Genomic DNA, 22,608 nt, shown 5'->3' with positions numbered 1-22,608 from the left:
GGAACCTGCACAAAGCGATGTGATCCCGCGATAGTTGGTCACGTTACGTTTGTCTCCTTTTTTATGGACAGGGAACATGAACGATTGTGTAGGGAATGTAGACTCTTCTATAGAACGATTACAAATAACGGTGAGTGGCACACTCAGGGATTAAGCGTATTTTAGTAAAGCTCAGGGATTCAGCGGCTGGTAAAGTAAAGCCGAATTGTTGGGTTATTGATAGTGGCGCGTCATGTCATATGACGAATGATAAAGCGTTTTTCTCAGCACTGTGCACAAGTGTAGAATCGAACGTGACATTGGCCTATGGTAACAAAACAAGAGCGTCCGGAATCGGCGAAGGTGTTCTTTTTGGTGAAAACGGTCGTGGCGACCGAGTAGAAATCACTCTGAAAAATGTGTTGTATGTACCGGATCTGGATGGCAGGTTGATTTCGGTGAGCCAACTTGCTGCTAAAGGTTTTGAGGCCAAGTTTGGTGCGATGGCCTTTGCAATCGTTAACGCTGCAGGTGAAACAGTTGTAGTCGGTGACAAAATTGGCACTCTTTATCGGCTACGCGTTCAGGAACAGTTGTTGAAAGCTGGAAATGAGCATCACGAGTGGTGCCAACACACTTGGCATCGCCGAATCGGGCATCGAGACCCCCATGTATTTCGACGACTGACAACGGAGGATCTATATATATATATTGATTCTACTGTTAAAATCCATGTTAGAGTTAAGTTAGATAGCAGTTAAGAATTTCGTGTTACGGTAGGGGTAGATTCGTTAAAGATTAGTCTCCATTAAATGTGACAGAAAAATTGATTCCAACCGAACACCTAGAAGTTTAAGGTAATCGATAAGATCCTTTAGTTCAACTCCAATTTAGAATAAAACACATTTACTGTAAACAAAGGTTCGGTTTAGTTTACATACTACTCTTCCGCGGAGCTACACGTGTGCTGCTGGAGGAACGAGAGCTTCTTGATTGCATCGAGAACGACGTCAATGTGGTCGATTATGGTCCTCCAGTACCATCCTAGGCTGCCGTTCTCCAATCCCTACGAACACCAGTTGAACGTGCATCGTCTTCGACAGCACCCAACCACCGGTGCGGGGTCGGCCTCGGAGTCTACGGCCTCTTCCTGGTTCTCTGCTGAAAATAGTTTTGACTACTCGTTCGTCGGGCATTCTGGCCACGTGTCCAGCCCACCGCAACCTGCCACATTGCGCTACCTTCACTATAGCAGCATATTTGTATACTTGGTACAGCTCGTGATTCAGGCGTCTGCGCCACACTCCATTTTCCATTTTGCCACCAAGTATAGATCGCAGAATTTTACGCTCAAAAACCCCAAGCACTCGCCGATCAGCTTCCTTTAGCGTCCATGATTTGTGTCCGTAAAGGGCCACCGGGTGTTCTGTAGAGCGCCAGTTTTGTGCAAATTTGCAAACTACGGGACTTCAGCTGGCTACGTAATCCGTAGAAAGCCCGATTCGCGGCTTACATCGTTGTCACAAGTCACGAGTGCACCGAGGTATATAAATTCCTCCGCTACTTCATATCGTTTCCCATCTAACTCCACCTCGGTACCAACACCACTTGGGCTCCCACGTTCCCTACCAGCAACCATGTACTTCGTTTTGGCGGTGTTAATGGTAAGTCCCAATCTAGCCGCTTCCCTTTTAAAAGGCTTGAAGGCCTCTTCCACTGCTCTACGGTTGACTCCGATGATATCGACGTCATCCGTAAAACCAAGAAGCATATGAGAACCAGCTGGAATACATGTAGAATCGAGCCACTCCAAAAGCGATTTGGGATTTCTTATTCCGTGTTTTCGAGCGCAAGAGTATTATTACTAGCACTGGGTTGTAGTTAGTCGTACTTAAATCACAGAGAACAGACATTTATGCTCATATAAAATATCATGCAAATGATGTGTAAACTTTTTAATAAGACACTAGCGACATCTCTCTTCAGATGCACCAGTTGTCCAATATTCTCGTTGCCAAATTTAATATATGATCAATATGATCTTGTTATATTCTGCATATTCGAAATACTGGCTACACTGATGTAAGTTACTGTAGCAACGGCTGTAACTTTGTTCATGTTATTTATTGAACCTGGCTGAAAATCGAGAATTAGAAACCAAACGGCATCTCAAGATTTTATTTTATTTGTTAACTAGCTGACCCGACAAACTTCGTATTGCCACAAATTAACCTGTGTTGTACATAAATCATGAATCTCGGATGATCTTTGTCACAATCTCGAGTTTTGCAAGCTCCCCAGTGGGCGGCGCTTCCGACGGCGGGTCACCGGCAACACTCGCGACCGTCTCGTCCTGAATGATCTAGTGTTACTATAGATAGTTTTTGTGGTCTTTTATTGACTAATGTTTTATGGAAGAGTCTCGAATTTCTCGAGTTCGATTAGTTTTTGAGTTTCGCAAAAATTTCTGTTTTATTTGTATGAGAGTCCATATCCCCCTCCCACAGGGGTGAGAGGTCTCTAACTATCGTAAAATAAATTCAAGACTCCAAAATCTCCCACATGCCAAATTTGGTTCCATTTGCTTGATTAGTTCTCAAGTTATAAGGAAATTTGAATTTCATTTGTATGGGAGCTCCCCTCTTAAAAGGGGAAGGGGTCGTAATTCACCATAGAAAAAATTTCTGCCATCTAAACCTCCCACATGCCAAATTTGGTTCCATTTGATTGATTAGTTCTCGAGATAAGAGGAAATTTGCATTTCATTTGTATGGAAGCCCACCCTCTTAAAGGGGAGATGGGCCATAACTCGCTTTCTAAAGAAGAGAGGGGTCTCAATTCACCATAGAAAAAAATCTTGCGTCCAAAACCACTTACATGTCAAATTTGGTTCCATTTGCTTGATTAGTTCTCGAGTTATGAGGAAATTTGTTTTTCATTTGTATAGGAGCCCCCCCTCTTAAAGTGGGGAAACCCATAGAAAATATATCATAGAAAATATTCTTGCCTACAAAAACACCCACATGATATATTTGGTTTCATTTGCTTGATTAGTTCTAGAGTTATGAGGAAATTTGTATTTCGTTTGTATGAGAGGCCCCCCTCTTAAAAAGGTAAGGGGTCCTAATTCATCATAGAAAAAATGGTTGCCTCCAAAAACACCCACATGCCAAATATGGTTCCATTTGCTTGATTAGTTCTCGAATTATGAGGAAATTTGTATTTCCATGAATCCAGCACCCCCTCTTAAAGTTGGGAGGGGTCCTAATTCACCATTGAAAATATTTTTGCCTCCAGAAACCTCCACATGCCAAATTTGGTTCTATTTGCTTGATTAGTTCTCGAGTTATGAGGAAATTTGTATTTCATTTGTATGGGAGCCCCCCCTCCTAAAGTGGGTAGGGGTGCCAATTCATCATAGAAAAAAATTTTGTCTCCAAAAACACCCACGTGTCAAATTTGGTTCCATTTGCTTGATTATTTCTCGAGTTATGAGGAAATTTGTATTTCGTTTGTATAGGAGCCCCCCCTCTTAAAGTGGGGAGGGGTTCTAATTCACCATAGAAAATATTCTTGCCCTCAAAAACTTTCACATGCCAAATTTTGTTCCATTTGCTTGATTAGTTCTTCAGTTATGAGGAAATTTGCATTTCATGTGTATAGGATCCCCCCCTCCTAAAACGGGGAGGGGTCCCAATTCATCATAGAAAAAAATTTTGTCTCCAAAAACACCCACATGCCAAATTTGGTTCCATTTGCTTAATTACTTCTCGAGTTATGAGAAAAATTGTGTTTCTTTGGTACAGGAGCCCCCCCTCTTAAAGTGGGGAGGGGTCCTAATTTACTATAGAAAATATTCTTGCCCTCGAAAACCTGCACATGCCAAATTTGGTTACATTTGCTTGATTAGTTCTCGAGTTATGAGGAAATTTGTATGGAAGCCCCCCCTTTTAAAGAGGAGAGGAGTTATAATTCCCCTTATAAAGAGGGGACGGGTCTCAATTTACCATAGAATAAATTCTTGTCACCGAAAACACCCACATGCCAAATTTTGTTCTATTTGCTTGATTAGTTGTCGAGTTATGCAGAAATTTGTGTTTCATTTGTATGGGAGCCCCCCCTCTTAGTGGGGGGAGGGGTTTCTAACCATCACTAAAACCTTTCCTGGCCCCAAAAAACCTCTACATGCATATTTTCATGCCGATTGGTTCAGTAGTTTTCGATTCTATAAGGAACATACGGATAGACAGACAGACAGACAGACAGAAATCCTTCTTTATAGGTATAGATTACCGCAATCAACCCCTTCAGTTCTGATTCCCTTATATCAAGGAACATGTATGAAAGTTTGATGAAGAACGGTCAAAGCGTTTCGGAGTTATCGTCTCTCCCCCTTTGTCAATCCCCGTGCTAATTCGCTGATGTCAAGGAACATGTTTTCCAAGTTTGATAAAGAACGGTCAAAGCGTTTCGAAGTTATGGTCTCCCCCCCCCCCCCTATTAGGGACCCTCTCCCCCGATCAGGGAACCTCTCTCCCTCGTTTTTGTTAACCCCCCAATGCTGATTCTCTTATACCGAGTAACAATTGTGCCAAGTTTGATGAATAACCGTCCAGGCATTTCGGAGTTATAACCTCTCCCCCTGTTACGAACCCCCAGTGCTGATTCTCTTATATCAAAGAATATGTGTGCCAAGTTTGGTGAAGATCGGTCAAGGCGTTTAGGAGTTATGGTGGAACATACAAACATACTCACGCGCACTTTTATATATATAGATTCTGTATATCATATATTGCTGCTGATGACGGTGAAGCTGCATTCGCCAATGCATAACCAATCTGCGCTGTCGGATGTTCCGGTGGTGATGTAGTACTGCAGCACGCAACTGTTATTGTAAAAGGAATAAATTAACATTATTCAGACATCAATATTACAGCTATTTTTACCTGTTTTCCACTTTAGTTCCAGACAAACAGCGATGCTACTTTTTGGACCGTTGCATCTTTACATCCTGCAGATTTTTTTTGATCCACAGCTTCAGACGTCAAATCAGTTTCGGATCTCGTAATGTTCCGGAAGTCCCATCAGCAACAACGCGGCAAGCCATGAATCATCGATCTGGAAACCAATTCCAGTAAGCTTATAGCTTATGCGCCGTGGACATTAGCTCATCGACGTAGCATTTCACACTGCCGCACTCATCTAACCGTTTTCATAAAAAAGCATTACGCAACTTCTCCCAGACTTCCTTCGCATCCAGAATCAAACTATATAGTTGGTCCTCTCCAGGCTCAAGCAAACGCATCGATATTTTGACCTTCCGCCGGGACTACAGCGGACCAAGATTCTTCGCGTCATTTTTATGACGAAGGCCCGAGTGGTTGACCGGCATAGCGACTGCATTAATACGTCCAACTGCACCGCTTTCACTGCCAGCACGTGCATTGCTGGTTCCGTCTCCTTAGGACATGTTTTTCTTCTTCGGATATGGCCAGTTCTGGGACCATAACCACTTGTGAGATTTGTTTGGTTTAGTCTATTAAGCAAAAGTGAAAATTTTATTCAACTAAACGGTGGTTGCTATGACTATGAGGTACATAATAACTATACTAGTCACATTTGTAACGTTTTGGCTAAACGGATGTGATGGAAGAGTGGATTTTGTTGTGCCGCCGTAAACCCAAAGGTGATTTGTATGATGCACCGCAGATGTCACACTTGTGTGAGCGCGCCGGGTTATGCAAGGGGTTATGCTTGGGACTTTTTTTGTGAATGTGTAAACCATTACGTGACTTGTATGACGCGCCGCAGAGGTCGCAAATATATGACTTCCTGTTGGGATTGTGTATTATCAGATGCTCTGTTAGTTGTTTTTTCAAATGAAAATTTTTACCACATTCTGAACATTTAAAATCTTTCTCCTGCGTGTGTGTGAATTTATGACCATAAAGGCCGCCGCACGTGAAGAAAGTTTTGTGACATACGTCACACTCGAACAGTCGCTCTCCGGTGTGAGTTCTCAGGTGACACGTGAGAGCATAGTTGGTGGCAAATTTTCGGTCACAGATATCGCAAGCGTGTTTCAGGTCGTGCAGTTTGCGATCGGCGGGTTTGTGGATTTTCCGGTGAATCTTCAAGTTGCCAGGTACCTTGAAGGAAGCATCGCAGAGGTCACATTCGTATGGTCGCTCATCACTGTGAATAGGTAAATGCCGCGCAAGCTCATTTCGAACTAGAAAATCTTTACCACAAACCGGACACCGATATGGGCGTTCCGAACTGTGCCACTTCAGGTGCCTCGTAAGCAACGATTTCGTATGGAAATCTTTACCGCATACGTTACACGCGAATTTTTTTTCTGACGTGTGTTTTATAATTTTATGCACCTGTAGTGTGTAGGATGCCTTACAAATTTGACCACATATGTCGCATTCAAAGGATTGCGTCGTGATGTGCATTTTCATATGCGCCACAAGATGTTGTTTCAATTTATACCCTTTGCCGCAGATGTCGCATTTATACGAACGCTCCGCGCTGTGCCATTGCAGGTGCATCATCAGCTGCTTCATCATGTGGAACTCTCTACCGCAAATGTCGCATTTGAAATTTTTTTCCGTTGTATGCTTCACTATACGGTGATTCTTCAGTGTGTAATTTGACACGAAAGTTCTACTGCAAAATTCACATTTGAACTGTGATTTGTCGGGTTTGTTTCTATGCGAGCTTTCCTGCTGCATTAACGGTAAGTGTTTCTTTTTGTGAACATTGAGACTACTCTTTCGAACGAATCGCGAACTACACTGGTCACATTTGAATGGATTTGTCTCAACGGATGTGGACGTGTGAATTTTTTTGTGAGTGTATAAACCAGAACGTGTCTTGTAAGATGCGCCGCAGATGTCGCAATTGTGCTGTTTCGGTTGACTGCCACTGGTTGTAGGAGGATCCGTTTCCAAAGCGTGCGAGTTCCTGCAACAGAAGAGAAGCAATTGATAAACTGGTGCGATAAATACGTACACTTTTAAGTGAAGCTAGTGAACTGAGTATTGCAAGTGGACCATTGAGTCGAATGACGCATAAATACACCGCGCCAGCATCATATTCAAGACAATACCTAATTCTACCAATTTAAACAACTTGATAACTACATCTGATGATTTTATGTTATGGAAATGGTTTAAATAGCAACAATTTTCTTAATATTTAAGAAAAAGCACTCTTGAATATGGCGCTGGCACGGTAAATCAGCACAGCATGGCAACCCAAGTAATAATTTCAGGTTGATCAAACGCTTTCATAGCTGATTTTATTCAACCTGTGGCTGAACTATGGTCACAGACATAACTCTTGGAAGAAAAATCAACAAAAATTATCGTACCTCACATTTAGCCTGAACACTAGCACCATCTATGATCGACATTCCCAAATATCAAATAGCAATATGGATATCCCTTGAAGTAGCAAGTATTTTTTATGGGGAATTCCCCTTTTTTCGTCAAAAAGCGCCACTTTGACCAAAACGGAGACATTCCCAACTAAGCTCATATTTGAAATGACGGTTTAATCGGTACGATGAATGGAAAACGAGTGTCATGTCTGTTTGTCTGTGCTAGTTTAGGTTTGGTTTAGGTTTAGAAATAAAAACCTTTTTTCAACTCAGAAAAAAATCTATTTTTAAATTTAAAAAAATGGAACGCATCATTTTTTTTGCTGTGAACATTGTCGAACGTGATATTTTTAATTTCGAATAGCTTTAATTCGTATAAGTAAGCTAATTAAAAATGCATGTTTTCTCGGGAATTGAACCCCCGCTATCTTCTAGTCCATAAGCACTCACCGTATGATCCGCCCCATCTGCATCTGCAGAACAGACAGTGGGAATATCTTTACACCTGAAAGCAGTCGATAATGTCGATAATTGACAAACTTTTGCTGTCAGCCGAATTGCGAAATTCTATGATCTGACAGTATGCTTGCTGTGAGCCGAATGAAAACTTGATAGTAGTTTGTAAAGCCACTTTAACATCTTTAAGCAGCCTTAAAGTAGTTTGAAAGCTGTGAGCCTAGTGAAACCACAGAGAACAGACATCCATTCAGGAACAAATTTTTCGGGAATTCTTGGATAAAATTTCAAATTAAAATTACCTAATATGCTAGCGACACCACTACTATAGTTTCCCAACTAAATGATTCTTTTGATTTGCACACTGACAACCTTTGGCTCCTCTGGCGCTAGTATATATGGACTGTAAGCGTTATGCTAGCGCCAGAAGCTAGCTGTTGTGAGTTTAGTGTAGAATTTTATGCGCCTATAGCGACATCATCACTATAGTTTCCCAACTAATTTGACATAAGTTTTATCCAAGTGGGGACCTTTCGCTTGGATGTCTGTTCTCTGTGGTGAAAGCCTCTACTCTAGACTTTAACGCCTTTAAGCAGTCGTAAAACGGTTTGATGTTTATGGCTGCTTAGAAGCGGATTGTTTAGCAGAATAATCCGCTATTAATCCTGTTTATCAGTCTTTGAGAGAGAGCTGGTTTGAAGAACTTAAAGTAGTTTAAACATCGCTTGTTAAACCACCATTTAAGTGCTTACTTTATGCAGCTTTGATCGCCTTAAAGCAGCCCGTAAACAGCAATTACTCTTGCAATTCAGCTACCGTTGTTACTTGGGAAGTTTCAATAGATGCTACAATTATGTAAACTAAATACCGTGGAACATCCCCGTTCGTTTGACCGTTTTTATTTTTAATTTTTTAATTTAATTTTAATTTTATTTTCACCATCTTCGACTACGTCGTACAGATTGTATGCTTAATACTAGACTTAATAACTAATTCAAGCCTCGGATTCCATTACTAAACACATTTTTAGACAGAGTAAAATCGAACACATTACAAACAACACATTACATTACAAGCGGCGATCGACATAATATAAGGAATTACCGTGGCATAACTAGTCTCTCAGCGTCATGCAAGCTATTCGAAATAATTGTAAGCTCTGTTATTCTCTCTCACACGAAAAGTTATATCTCGGTCGATCAACATGGATTTATGCCAGGACGATCCGTTTGCACTAACCTTATGGATTTTACGTCGACTTGTATCTCGCACATGGAACAGAAGGCCCAAATCGATGTAGTGTACACCGATTTAAAGGCAGCGTTTGACCGTATTGATCATCGAATACTTTTACGAAAACTTTCTCGACTTGGTGCATCACAAAACTTTACTGAGTGGTTAAGTTCCTACTTATGCGGACGAACTCTACGTGTACAGCTCAATTCCTGTTTATCCACCCCATTTTCAAACAAATCGGGCGTACCACAAGGCAGCAATATGGGCCCATTGCTTTTCTCGCTGTACTTCAATGACATCGCTTTGCTTCTGGGTGACGGTTGTAAGTTAGTGTACGCAGACGATCTGAAATTGTATCTTGTTGTACGGTCAATTGAAGATTGTCGTAATTTGCAAAAGCTGCTGGATATTTTCGTAAATTGGTGTTGCAAGAACTGGCTGATCGTTAGTATTTCAAAATGTCAGGTTATGACTTTCCATCGCATTGCTAACCCTGTTATTTTCGAATACAACATTGATGGTCAAGCACTTGAAAGGGTTGAACATGTCAATGATCTTGGCGTTATTCTCGATGCAAAACTTAACTTCAATCTAAATCGCTCGGCTATTATCTTCAAAGCAACTCGGCAGCTCGGCTTTATTTCGAAAATTGGACGAGATTTTAAGGAACCATACTGCTTGAAGGCTTTGTACTGTTCCCTGGTGAGACCTCTATTGGAAAACGCGTGTCCTATCTGGACTCCATATCAACTAACCTGGAATTTACGAATTGAACGAGTGCAGAAGAGGTTCATTCGTTTTGCGTTACGTAATCTTTCCTGGCAAGATCCCGTGAACCCGCCTCCGTATCCTGATCGCTGTCGCCTTATTGGGCTTGACACCTTAGAACGCCGTAGGAAAATTCAGCAAGCCATGTTTATTGCGAAAATATTGAATGGAGAAATTGATTCAACGAACATTCTTTCAACGATTAACTTCCGTGCTCCTCAGCGTTCTCTCCGCTCTGCTGGACTGCTACAACCTCTATCGCACCGTACAACTTTCGGATTCAATGAACCTATGTCAGCGTGTATTCGAACGTTTTCTTTAGTGGAGCACATGTATGAATTCGGAGAACCATCGCACAAATTCTTCCAAAAGATTTCGAATTCTAGTATTTTATAAGTGACCATGATTTTTTGTATTTAGTTTAAGTTAGTTACTCACTTGACAATTAATGTTTATTTATTATGTAGTATGTGATGTGAATTGTAATTATGAATTTTTGTGAAGATGATGGGGTTTTTATGCCTACGTGAGGATGGCCTCAGCTTGGCTTTTCCCCATCCAACCATTGCTCCATGTAGACCTATTAGGTCGGATGGATATAAAATAAATAAATAAATAAATAAATCAAGGGGTCGGACACTCAGCACATTATGCCGCGGCACTTCAGAGATACCAACCGGCACACCTCTAAAGCCTTATAAAAATAACATTTATTGGGCTTTACACACATCTGGTTCAATTTTACATATGAAATGGGAGCACGGCCAGTTGTCAAAATCATCTCGCACGGTTGCCAGAACTATCAGATTATAACAAATTTAACAAATCTTGCAGTTCGGCACTTTCGGTACAGCACCGGCACAGTTCGGCTTGTTTCAAGTCGCCTAACATAAGAACGGCTGTGCCGAGTGACCGACCCCTTGAAATAAATAAATAAAAACGTCGTTGAAGGAACGTAAGTAGACATTAAAAAAATTATTCACACCATAATTTGTTCTGTGGAATTGGATGGCCAAGAACGGTGGATTCCGAAGCCGACAAGGAGATACATTCCACGGTATCTGGTACAGGAGTTCCTGGCAATCCACATTGCCTGTTATAAGGTCGAATATAAAAAGACGCTGCTGTTTGACGCGCCGGACTGCAAGTGTAGGCTAATCAGTTGATAACGGTCTATGTAACTGTAATGCAACACAATCGGCAGGGACAGCAATCACCCGAAAAATTTTTAGATCGTCGGCAAACGATAATTTCGATGATGACAGCAGCTCGACCAGGTCATTAATATAAATCATAAAGATGAGCGGGCCAAGCACACTGTCTTGAGGGACACCAGACGATATGTCAAATGTTCTGGAGCGCACGGAGTTTACTGTAACGAATGCTTTGCGATCGGATAAGTATGAGTAAAGCCATTCGGTAAACTATGAGGGAAATCCGATGTAGTTCAGTTTTTCATTAAAGAGGTTGTGTGGTACAGTATCAAAAGCTGTCGCCAAATCAAAATAGATCGTATCCACTTGCCGCTTCTAGTTCACGTGATATCCCTGTGTCGAACGATGCTTCATAAATCCATGCTGGCTGTTAGAGATGATCGGTGCAACTGACCTGTATATAGTTGTATGAAGTAGTTTTTCGAATACCTTGCTGAGGCTGCAAAGTATGGATATGCCACGGTAATTGGTGACCGATTTGTAACTTCCGGACTTCCGGATCGGCACGATGAACGCCATTTTCCATGCAATTGGGAACGATCCAATACTGATTGAGCAATTAAAAACAGCGGTAATAGGCGATGCAAGCGAAACGGCGCAGTTTTTTAAAAATACTGGCGGTAGACTGTCTGTTCCGGGTCCTTTCGTTGAATCGAGATCTTCAAGAGCTTTCCGAACCTCCTATATAGAAAACTGCACTAGTGGTAGATTAATATCACGCAACGGTATATGCTCGAAGCAGTTGTGTCGCTGGACGGGTGATGCTTTATCAAATACGCCCTCGAAAAACGTAGCGAAAAGATTAGCTGATTCTGAGCTCGAGTGAGAAGTTGTTCCTTCGAAGTTGACCGACGGAGGAATATTGTTGCCAGTTTTACGTTTCTTAACAAAATTCCAGAAACAGGAGGGGTCCTGTTTAACGGCAGACTGAATCCTTTGCAAATAGTTGTCATATGTTGCGGTAAGGACAACTTTATACTCATCCTCACGCTCCCGAAACTTAGCTCTATCAGATTCGCTTTTAGTAAAGAAATATTGGTTGCGCATTTTACGGAGGTTGTTACGAAGGTTTCGAAGCTGAGGCGTCCACCACGGTTGCTTGCAGTTGGGCACATGTCTAGTGATAACACCTAAAAGTGAATCATAGACAGCAAGTAGCATCTGGTCAACTGAGTCAGTGTTAGAAAATCGATTGTCCCACTTCATGTCCGCAAAAATAGAGTTCAACAGATCATAGTCACATGCAGGGTAGTCAAATCTGATCTGATCTGATTGGTCGTCAGGTATTGTCGCGTCCATCTCGTCAAGTAATAAAATGAATGGTTCGTGATGATAGTCGACAGGCAACAATATGATTAATTTGTCTCAAGCCATTGGAAAACATTGCCCATAAATGCTGTACAAATATTTTCGCACTTATTATTACCGATCCGACGAGACCCAAAGGGTCAAATAGTTGGGCCATCTCTGACACAACAATTCGTTTTGTAAGAGTTTGCAAATCATCATATTGGGGAATTTTGAATCGGAATTGGTCGCTAAGTGGGTTCCATAATAAACCTAGTGTTTTTACGGATGATGTACGATCAATTTCTACTTCAGTGGGCATTTCGATCAACTCCGGAGGAATACTGCAAAGTACCCTGGTGTCATTAGCGCACCATTTTCTTAGCTTAAAACCACCCCGTTTCAGCAGATCATTTAATTGAACGGTTGACTCGATTGCCCTATCTAAATCATCATCACCTGCTAACGTGTCGTCAACATAAGTTCGACTGGTTATTATTTTAGCACCTAAGGGAAACTCCTTTCCCTCATCAGCTGCCAGCTGATTCAGTACACGTGTGGCCTGAAAAGGAGCACAGCTAGTTCCATACGTGACCGTCTTTAATTGGAAAACTTGAAAAGGTTCATTCACATCCGATCGCCACACGATTTTCAGTAGCTTTCGATCTTCTGGATGAATCCAAATTTGTCTAAACATTTTCTCAATGTCCGCGATGAACACAAATCTCGGCATGCGAAAGTTTAATACAATCGATAAAAGTGAAGGTTGTACTATAGGGCCTGCATAAAGAACATCGTTTAACGACAACTGGTTACCTCCTTTACAAGTAGCATCAAATACGACACGCGTTTTTGTCGTTGAGCTATCTGGACGCTGAATTGCGTGATGCGGTAGAAAAAATTGAAAATTACCTATTCTAGAGCTAGCCTCCATATGTCCCAATCTGGCGTACTCGTCCATAAAACGAAGATATTCGTTTCGAAGCACGGGATCCGAATTGAATCGTCGCTCCACCGAAAGAAATCGACGCTGCGCTAGTGGATAAGAATCCCCGAGCAGTGGCAATCTATCTTCCCTTAACGGCAATCTAACAACATAGCGGCCGTGTTCATCACGCGAAACTGTTCTTCTAAAGTGGTTCTCACACTGTTGTTCGTCTGGAGACAGCATTCTTTCTTCGTAACAGTGCTCAGTCTCCCAAAATCGCTGCAGCATGGCATCCAAAGCCTCTCCGGTGCTTATAACACATATCGCAGGTTTATTCACTGGGTTCGAATACATACCGCTAACTACGAATCCGAGAACTGTGTTCTGTAATAAAGGATATCCCTTTTCTAATAAAAGTTTTTCCCTCTCAACTAAGGAAAAGAATAATTCTGCGCCAATTAAAATCTCCACCCCTGCACTAATGTTAAATTTTGGATCAGCCAAACGTAAATTTTCTGGCAATCTCCAATTGCTGATGTCTACGTTCATACTAGGCAAACCCGCTGGTATTTTTGGTATAATAAAGCATGAAACTGTAACACTAAAATTTCCAACACGAGAGCTGATCTTCACTGCCAACATTTCCGATATATGTACCTTACCTGGACCGATTCCGACTACATCCATATTGGTTTTTATTCGTTTTAAGCCTAGTTTTCGGGCAAGCGACTCTGAAATAAAGTTGCATTGCGAACAATTATCTAAAACAATGCGAGCGAGATGTGTGAAGTCAAATTTATCTTTGACCTTCACCAAGGCTGTCGACAAGAACACTTCGCAACAGGTCCGCGAGGGGTGCACTGTTGACTCGGACGGTTGAGATGTGTCTAACGATTGAGGATCGACAACTTGCTTATCACATGATTGAGTACTCGAAAACGCAATCGGCATATGCACGAAACGAGGCGACACGATTGATTCTCTATTTCTTTGCGACGACGAGTTATCAAATTGAATAGATATTTGTTCCACCTTACGAGGCGACGGATGAGCTGTAGTGAAAAAGGCATGCGGATGCTGTATATTCGATTCCGAGATAACCTTATCGGCGATTGGTGGCAAATGTAGGAGAGTATGGTGGCGTTGCGTACATATACTGCAGCACGATGCGTTACAGTCTCTCGCCATATGAGCCGCTCCGAATTATAGTGGTCTATTGACCATTTAGTTAATTTTACAGGAGACGCAATTGTCTAAAAAACTCTATAATAAATTCTATACAATTATTTTCTCCAAACCAAGTGTTCTAATGTGTAGTGTATAAAGTGATTCAACATGAGAATACATAAAAATCCCAACTTTTGTCAAAATATACGATTTATTCCCACCAATGTACATAGACCACTATGATTTCATATCCAGCTTTTTACGAGCCATAATGGCGGACGTGTTCGTAATATTTGGACAGCATTTTTGACATTTCCCTAATACATCGCACGTTTTCTTTCCGCGCGTTCACGGTAAAACTAAAGGAACGCACAGAAAGAAAACGTGCGATGTATTAGGGAAATGTCAAAAATGCTGTTCAAATATTACGAACACGTCCGCCATTATGGCTCGTAAAAAGCTGGATATATTTTCACCGTAATCCCCAAAATGTTCCGCACCATAGTGGTCTATCTCCATGAGATTTGTAAATGGCTGTATCTTGCGCTGCTGACCGTCTAGCAAGTTGCGGTCTTCGGGAAGATTATTCAAATGACTACCAGCTTTAGGGTGGTATGGACAATAGCGCAGAATTGTCTCACTACGTGGCGCTAGTGTATATGTAATATTCATATACAGGCTGTATCTTGCGCTGCTGACTATCTAGAAAGTTGCAGTCTTCGGGAAGGTTAATCCAATGACTACCAGCTTTTGGGTGGTATGGAAAATTGCGCAGAATTGTCTCACTACGTGGTGCCAGTGTATATGTAATATTCATATACAGGCTGTATCTTGCGCTGCTGACTATCTAGAAAGTTGCGGTCCTCGGGAAGGTTATTCCAATGACTACCAGCTTTAAGATAATATCAAAATAGTACAGAATTGTCTCACTACTACAAGGCTATGAGAATTAGTTAACTTCAACACTCAATTTTTTTTCTAGCTGCGTTAACTGCCTGTAAAAAATTCATCTACCATCTATTAATGGTACTTCTAAAAAGGCCAAAAAAATCCCACCAACTCACTTAATCTATTGGTCTCAGTCACGTGAACACATTCCCAGTTACTTTCTAAACATTTTGCACGATTCATGAAAATTGTATAATCAAAGAAAATTCGGTACCAAATTTTCAAAAGGGTCAATCTGCAAAATGTCAACAAACCGAGTGAGAGTTATTTTCTGCTGGACTAGCATAGGAAAAAACCCTCCATACCATCCTGAAGGTAAAAGTAATTTTATAATTTGAGTCATAACAAACCTTTTGTTATAATTTTTTCACTGATCAATAGTCGCAGCAACTTGCCCTGCAATTGTCCTGTACTCTAACAGCTGGCTGCGAAGTTTGTCGTGTAAAAACTGAAGGTCAAGTTTCGATAACGGAATGAAAATCAGGAAAATATTGAGATAGAGATGAAATAGACGATAAAGTGAAGAAGAAAGATAACTACACTGTTACACTTAGATTTGTGTAAGAATACATCTTATTAAAGTTTCCAAACAGTTTTATATCTAAATACTTTAACTAGACTATTTTTATAGACTATAGAGTAGAGTGTCCCAAAATAGCACTATGTCAGAAAATCCGGGGGCTCACCCCTCAAATGATAGCTTAGGGTGTCACAACAAAACTTTTATATGACGTCAACATTGGTTGCCGCGATTTAGGGGTCGCACATTTGAGTTTTATGAAAAAATGGCATTTTTCAGGAGTAAATTCAAAATAATATTTTTAGAAATGTTAGAAACTTTCTTCGGCAAAGTTGTTCGTCATAAAATTTCCCATCTTTACAGTATAGCTACGTTGCTCTAAGACACTGTTTGATACCCTGTTTTGATGTTTAATTAAATGAAATTTCGAAAATTTTAAATTTTTGCCAAATTCAATAAATTTTTGTAACCAAATATGACTCCAGACATGCCACCATAACTTTTTTATGGATGTATTAGGTCCCAATGATTGTGAAAAAATAGTTAGGTACCTTGTTTCATCTATTATAACATTTCTAAAAATATTTTTTTGAATTTACTCCTGAAAAATGCCATTTTTCCATAAAACTCAAATGTGCGACCCCTAAATCGCGGCAACCAATGTTGACGTCATATAAAAGTTTTGTTGTGACACCCTAAGCTATCATTTGAGGGGTGAGCCCCCGGGTTTTCTAACATAGTGCTATTTTGGGACACTCTACTATAGAGGGTAAACTTGAAGCGGAATAGTACATTTCATTACTCTGAGTAATTTCATATTCGTTCGAACGAAAAATTATCTCATACACTTTTGTTTGAATTGCAATTCAAATTTTCCTTGTACTATATTGAAAATAATGTTAAAATATAAAATAATATTGAATAAATTGAAAATGGGTCATTCCACGTCAAGTGACCAAGAAAAAGTAAAACTTGTAATGGACCTTCTTAGATTTTTACCAAATTCAGTCAGAATTCCAAGTTTGATGCCCCGTTTTTATAAGCAAAAGCCGTCCCAAGTATGTTAGTTTTACTGCACTCTTATTGCGGGTTTTAAGACCAAAATTGGTCATATAAACCATCATAAGAGTGTTATAAAACCCAAATTGTTACTTGGGCTGTTTACGTCAATTTCACTTATTTTCTTTTGCTTATATCCCCGAAAACATTAAGTCTAGAAAGGCACTATTCTCACATTTTCAAAGAAAACTGCCCAATGAATTTGAAAAAATAGTATTTTTTTAGTATCAAGGCTGCCAAATATTTTTCGATTCGATTTAATAACTATTTTTCTCCCAATGAATACAATTTCATCTCAAAAATTCCAACTCCATCGTATTTGCCAGATTTTTTATAAAATCCAAAAAAAATTGACAGTGTTGCCAAATTCCAAAATTTAAACTAAAAACTGGCAACACTGCTCAGGAAAATGTAATATCTAGTAACATATACATGCTTTCACAACAGGGCATAGAGACTCACTGCTTCTTGAAAAAAATATTTTGCTCTTGGTTTTACATAAGAAATTGGAGGCCGCTTGCTTCAAAACGTTGTCTCTGGATCGGCAAGGAATACTTCGTGACGATAAGTAATTCTAATGTAAAAAAAATCTCTGTAATACGATGGAGTCGGAACTTTTGAGATTAAAATGTATTCATTGAGAGAAAAATAGAACTTTAGTTTTCAAATCGAATAAAAAAATATTTGGCAGCAATGGTGCTAAAAAATACTACTTTTTTCGAATTCCTTGGGCAATATTCTTTGAAAATGTGAAAATAGTATCTTTCTAGACTTACTATTTCCGGAGATAAAAGCAAACGAAAATTAGCGGATTTGACGAAAACAAGGCTTTTGTTGATTAGGGGTGGGGGGGGTCTCCCATAGAAGGAGGGGGAGTTCAATCGGCACAAAAAAAACAATAGTCGACTTACGCTTATTAACTACTTTCATCTAATTATGGGATTATGGGAGTTTTATCTCAATCTCTGTCACAAGTAAGTCCCATGCACATAGACCACTATAATACGGAACAGAATGGTCATTCTGTTCCGGACCTAAAATTCATCATGAAAAAAAGCAGGTTGGAAACCTACTATTTTGTAATTTTTAGTGTTTATATAGTACATCTATCGATAAAGATGCGATTTATGCAAAAATCTCATTTTTGACAAAAATGGTCAATAGACCACTATAATTCGGAACGGCTCATATGATAACCCTTTAAACAATTTATGCACAATTTATTCCTTTTCGCTAAATTAAACCTTTCCTTGGGTGGCATACCCTTAAAGCGATCGCAACTAAACAACGAATGGCTTTGCTTACATGCTACACATTTATTTGATGGTTCTGTTACTACATAAGTGGAAATTGGCTTGGGTTTTACCGGTTGCTTAGGTTCGATAATATTCTGACCGGTTTGAGATAACCTTACGGACTGTAACATGCGACACTGTTTGCGAATAAATGTAACTAACTGTTCGTAGGTTGGCCTTTCGTCTTCCTTACACTGTTTCTCCCATTCCTTTAGAGTTACTGAATCTAAACGACGACTGAGGCCCTCGACAAGTACTGAGTTCCAGTGTTCTTCTGCTTCTTCCAAATGATTCAGAACGTTAACGTGGCGGTCAAATTGATCGACCAGTTCTGAAAGCGCTGATGCTGACTCACGTTTTAGAACTGGTATCGAGAACAATGCCGCAATGTGACGCTTTATCAAAAAATTGGGATTGTTATAACGTTTTTCGATGAGATTCCAGCCAATGAGATAATTGGCGGCTGAAACCTCTAAACAAGAGACAATGCGATGTGCTTCACCCTTTAAAGCAGCCTTTAGGTAATGGAATTTTTGCACCGCGGTGAGCTGCGCATTACCATGTACGAGAGACTTAAATAAATCGCGAAATTCTACCCAATCTTCAGGATTGCCGTAAAATTCCGGGATCTTTATTTCGGGAAGGCGCACTCCTAGGGTAATATTATTTGGCTGGATGATAGGAGGAGCACGTGGTTGCGCTGAAGGGATTTCACGTGGTAATTTAACCATAAGCGACGACTTTAAGGTCATATACAAATTTTGAAAAGAAATACGATCCTCAGACAACTCAGAACTATCTGGATCTTCACACATGTCAATTTCGTCCTGTATCTCAGAAAATTGCCGCCAAAGATCGTCCAAAAGAGTAATTCTAACCTGCACTTGGCTCACTTCACTTTCTTGGTAGTTATCATCGAAAGATTTAATTAAGGACGCAGAACCTAGTACATTTGCCCTACGGCGAATCAAAATCTTTATTCGGCTAACACCAGGGCGAGCTCTCTTCTTCGGGCTCATTATCGTATAAAAATACAGACCTTAAATTGCCTTACTTAACCTTTGTTGCTACCGACACTCGTAGCATGCAACGAACGATAATTCCAACGAGTGAGTCCAAGAATGAGTCCCAAGCGATTGCACAATTTCACCATGCGCTTCTTCTCGATGAGGATCGATCAGCCTTCCTTAGTAGAAACGATGGTTAGTGAACTCGATTGTTCACCCGATGACGAGAAATTACGACAAAATTTATCCGGCGACGCGATTCCCGGGTTTCGGCACCACTGTTTAATATAATTCGACGATTTCGAATTTATTGAATTTTCGAGATAGCGATATAAAAATGACGAGAATTTGTTTGATGTATATAATTGAACGAGTTTCTTAAGACTAACCAAACTATTCATACAAAGTGGTTTTATATTCACCAATACATATGTAGATTTTCATGAAGCGATAAGTAATATAATATCAATATAAGCGGAAATACAATTGCCGAAGGCCAAATAGTAGCTCACTTTCAGTTCAGTGGGTGAAGTAACAATATCGTACATGTACGAATTTAATTTAAGGTTGATATTCACTTGGTATTTTTTTATTATTTAATTATATAGGTAAATGCGAAATTCAAATATGTTGTAATCCTCAAAACAGACAGCTTTATACTCATCCTCACGCTCCCGAAGCTTAGCTTTACCAGATTCGCTTTTAGTAAAGAAATATTGGTTGCGCATTTTACGGAGGTTGTTACGAAGGTTTCGAAGCTGAGGGGTCCACCACGGTTGCTTGCAGTTGGAGACCAACACTTGTCTTTTTTTGGGCACATGTCTAGTGATAACACCTAAAAGTGAATCATGGACAGCAAGTAGCATCTGGTCAACTGAGTCAGCGTTAGAAAATCGATTGTCCCACTTCATGTCCGCAAAAATAGAGTTCAACAGATCATAGTCACATGCAGGGTAGTCAAATCTGATCTGATCTGATTGGTCGTCAGGTATTGTCGCGTCCATCTTGTCAAGTAATAAAATGAATGGTTCGTGATGATAGTCGACAGGCAACAATGATTAATTTGTCTCAAGCCATTGGAAAACATTGCGTCTGTGAAGTGTAATTCAATTTCAGCTGAGGCACTCGAAGGAATATACCTATTAATATCGTCGGCCTTCCGCTTCAAGTCAGGTAAATTGAAATCGCCTATTGACAAGATTATGTCCGATTCTGAAAGACAATCCAAAACACACTGTGTTGCTCTTACGTGAGCTGAGTATAGCTCGGTACTCGAATTGGGCGGAAGATACACTCCACCTCCTCGTGAGTGATTGCTGGTCAGTTCACTACGGTCGCAACGGAATATAGCATAGGCAGGCGAAATTTCATGGCTGCCGATATCAGTCCGCAGCCACGTCTCCGTGAAGACAATTATGTCATACTCACAACTTGATAACATTAAGCGTAATCCTCTGACGTTCTGGTAGTACACAGAAGGCACGCGATCGGATGCAGACGTCCTTACGATAGGCACACCAGGCTGCGTCGTGACACTGCTGGCCGGCGTGAGACGTGAACCGCTACCAGTGATGCTCGTGTCGGGTCATGAAGCCGAACTGCTAGGACGTAAAGCGATATCGAGAACGTATCGGAAGTTCAGGATAGTGAGTATACTTGCCGGACGTATTTTGCATACTTCGATTATTACGGGTTTCAACTGCAATATTCGCTGCTTGCAACTGCCAACTAAATCAAACCACCGAAACTATATGACAAAGAGCAGGGCGGTCAGTTTATACAAGTTTCAGCATATTTAGGGTTGCCAGCTGTTCAAATTAAAACCCAATCCCGTTAGTTTGCTTCAGAAATTGTTCAAACGAACGGGGGTCCGCGGTACGTAGTAACTATATTGTGTAAGTGTTCCGGCTTCCGGGTTATGTATTTTCAGATACTTTGTTAATGGTGGTTTCAAGCGAAAATTCGTACCACATTATGGACATTGGAAATTCTCATCCTGCGCGTGGTTTTGGCTTTTATGATAATTAAGCTCTGAGCGTCTGATGAAAGCTTTGCGACATATGTCACACTCGAACGGTCGTTCTCCGGTGTGAGTTCTCAGGTGCAACGTGAGACTACAGTTGTCGACGAATTTTCGGTCACAGATATCACAAGCGTGCTTTTGGTCGTCGGATATGTGCTGTTTCCGGTGCTGCTGGCAGCCATCGCGTGTCTTAAAGGATGCATCGCAGAGGTCGCATTCGAACGGTCGCTCATCGCTGTGAACAGGCATATGCCGAGCAAGCTCATATCGAAATATAAAATCTTTTCCACAAACCGGACACCGGTGGAGACGTTCCGAACTGTGCCGCTTCTGGTGCCTCGCAAGCAAGTGTTTGAAATGGAAAGCAATACCGCATACGTTACACGCGAATTTGTTTCCCAACGTGTGTTTTATTTGATGCTTCCGTAGTGTATGGGGTGTACAAATTTTACCACATATGTCACATTCGAAAGATTGCGTCATTGTGTGAATTTTCATATGTATCACAAGAATGTCTTTTCTCTTATATCCATTGCCGCAGATATCGCATTTAAACGAACGCTCCGAGCTGTGCAATTTCCGGTGCGTCTCCAACTGCTTCATCGTGTCACATTTGAAGCTCTTTTCCGTCGTATGTTTTATATTACGGTGAATCTTCAGTGTTTGATTTGACGAGAAAGTTTTACTGCATAAGTCACATTTGAACTGCGGTAAGTGTTTCTTTTTGTGAAAATGGAGACTACGCTTATGAACGAATCGAGAACTACACTGATCACATTTGTAGGGCTTTGGATCAACGGATGTGGATATGTGCATTTTCTTGTGCACCCGTAAACCGGCATGTGACTTGTACGATGCACCACAGATGTCGCAAATGTGCTGCGGTTGACTACCACTGCCAGTAGGAGGATCCGCTTCCAAAGCGTGCGAGTTGCTGCAACAGAAGAGAAGCCTTTGATAGACTGATGGGATAAATATATACGTCCACTTTTGAGTAAAATTGGCAAGTTAATAATAGTACAATCAGTGTGAAAACTCTTGATATCAGGCTTAAAGTTAGACTTAGCGAAGGAGAGACTCGAACTCGCAGCTCTCCATCTCTAGTCGAGCGTGTTAGTTCATTTGTTCTCGCCTGATACTAACATTCCCATGCCCAGGTAGTGTGCGAATCCACCGAGTCCTTTCCTTTCGTTCATTATTTTTATTGATTCTATATAGCAGTCAGACTTAATGAGACATAAGCATAACGATGTTTACGGTAAAATAAATATAGATAACCAATGTGGCTCTCCTGTTATCAATTCAACATACGCCTACCACGGGTTACTTTGATC

General features: G+C 40.7%; 2 protein-coding genes across 2 annotated transcripts in view; both read right to left on the bottom strand.

The window, feature by feature from the left end:
* Positions 1 to 4,764: 4,764 nt before the first annotated feature.
* Positions 4,765 to 20,692, bottom strand: LOC128746368 (zinc finger protein 62-like). Its single transcript, XM_053843422.1, has 4 exons — positions 20,501 to 20,692; positions 18,407 to 18,639; positions 5,941 to 6,948; positions 4,765 to 4,864 (listed from the first exon to the last, which is right to left on the bottom strand). The coding sequence occupies exons 1-4, from the start codon at positions 20,690 to 20,692 to the stop codon at positions 4,765 to 4,767; spliced, it is 1,533 nt and encodes a 510-aa protein (XP_053699397.1).
* LOC128746367 (zinc finger protein 665-like) overlaps positions 20,243 to 22,608 on the bottom strand; it is a 37,802-nt gene continuing 35,436 nt past the window's right edge. Inside the window, exon 5 of the mRNA XM_053843421.1 lies at positions 20,243 to 22,208. Coding sequence (XP_053699396.1) covers positions 21,224 to 22,208 — 985 coding nt within the window. The 3' untranslated portion in view covers positions 20,243 to 21,223. The remainder of the gene's footprint in view (positions 22,209 to 22,608) is intronic.

This window comes from Sabethes cyaneus, chromosome 1 (genome assembly GCF_943734655.1).
Source record: "Sabethes cyaneus chromosome 1, idSabCyanKW18_F2, whole genome shotgun sequence".
In the NCBI taxonomy this organism is placed as follows: Eukaryota; Metazoa; Arthropoda; class Insecta; order Diptera; family Culicidae; genus Sabethes; species Sabethes cyaneus.
The sequence above is the reverse complement of the archived record's forward strand: the minus strand, read 5'-3'. Positions and strand labels throughout refer to the sequence as shown.

What these genes read in the sequence shown, in the direction of transcription:
- LOC128746368 (XM_053843422.1), bottom strand. Translation starts at nt 20,692, where the DNA reads ATGTTATCAAGTTGTGAGTATGACATAATTGTCTTCACGGAGACGTGG. An exon ending in GAAAGGCCAACCTACGAACA is followed by an intron (nt 6,949 to 18,406) that starts GTTAGTTACATT and finishes CTTCTGTTGCAG; the next exon opens with GAACTCGCACGCTTTGGAAA. An exon ending in TGTCACAAAACTTTCTTCAC is followed by an intron (nt 4,865 to 5,940) that starts GTGCGGCGGCCT and finishes TTACAATAACAG; the next exon opens with TTGCGTGCTGCAGTACTACA.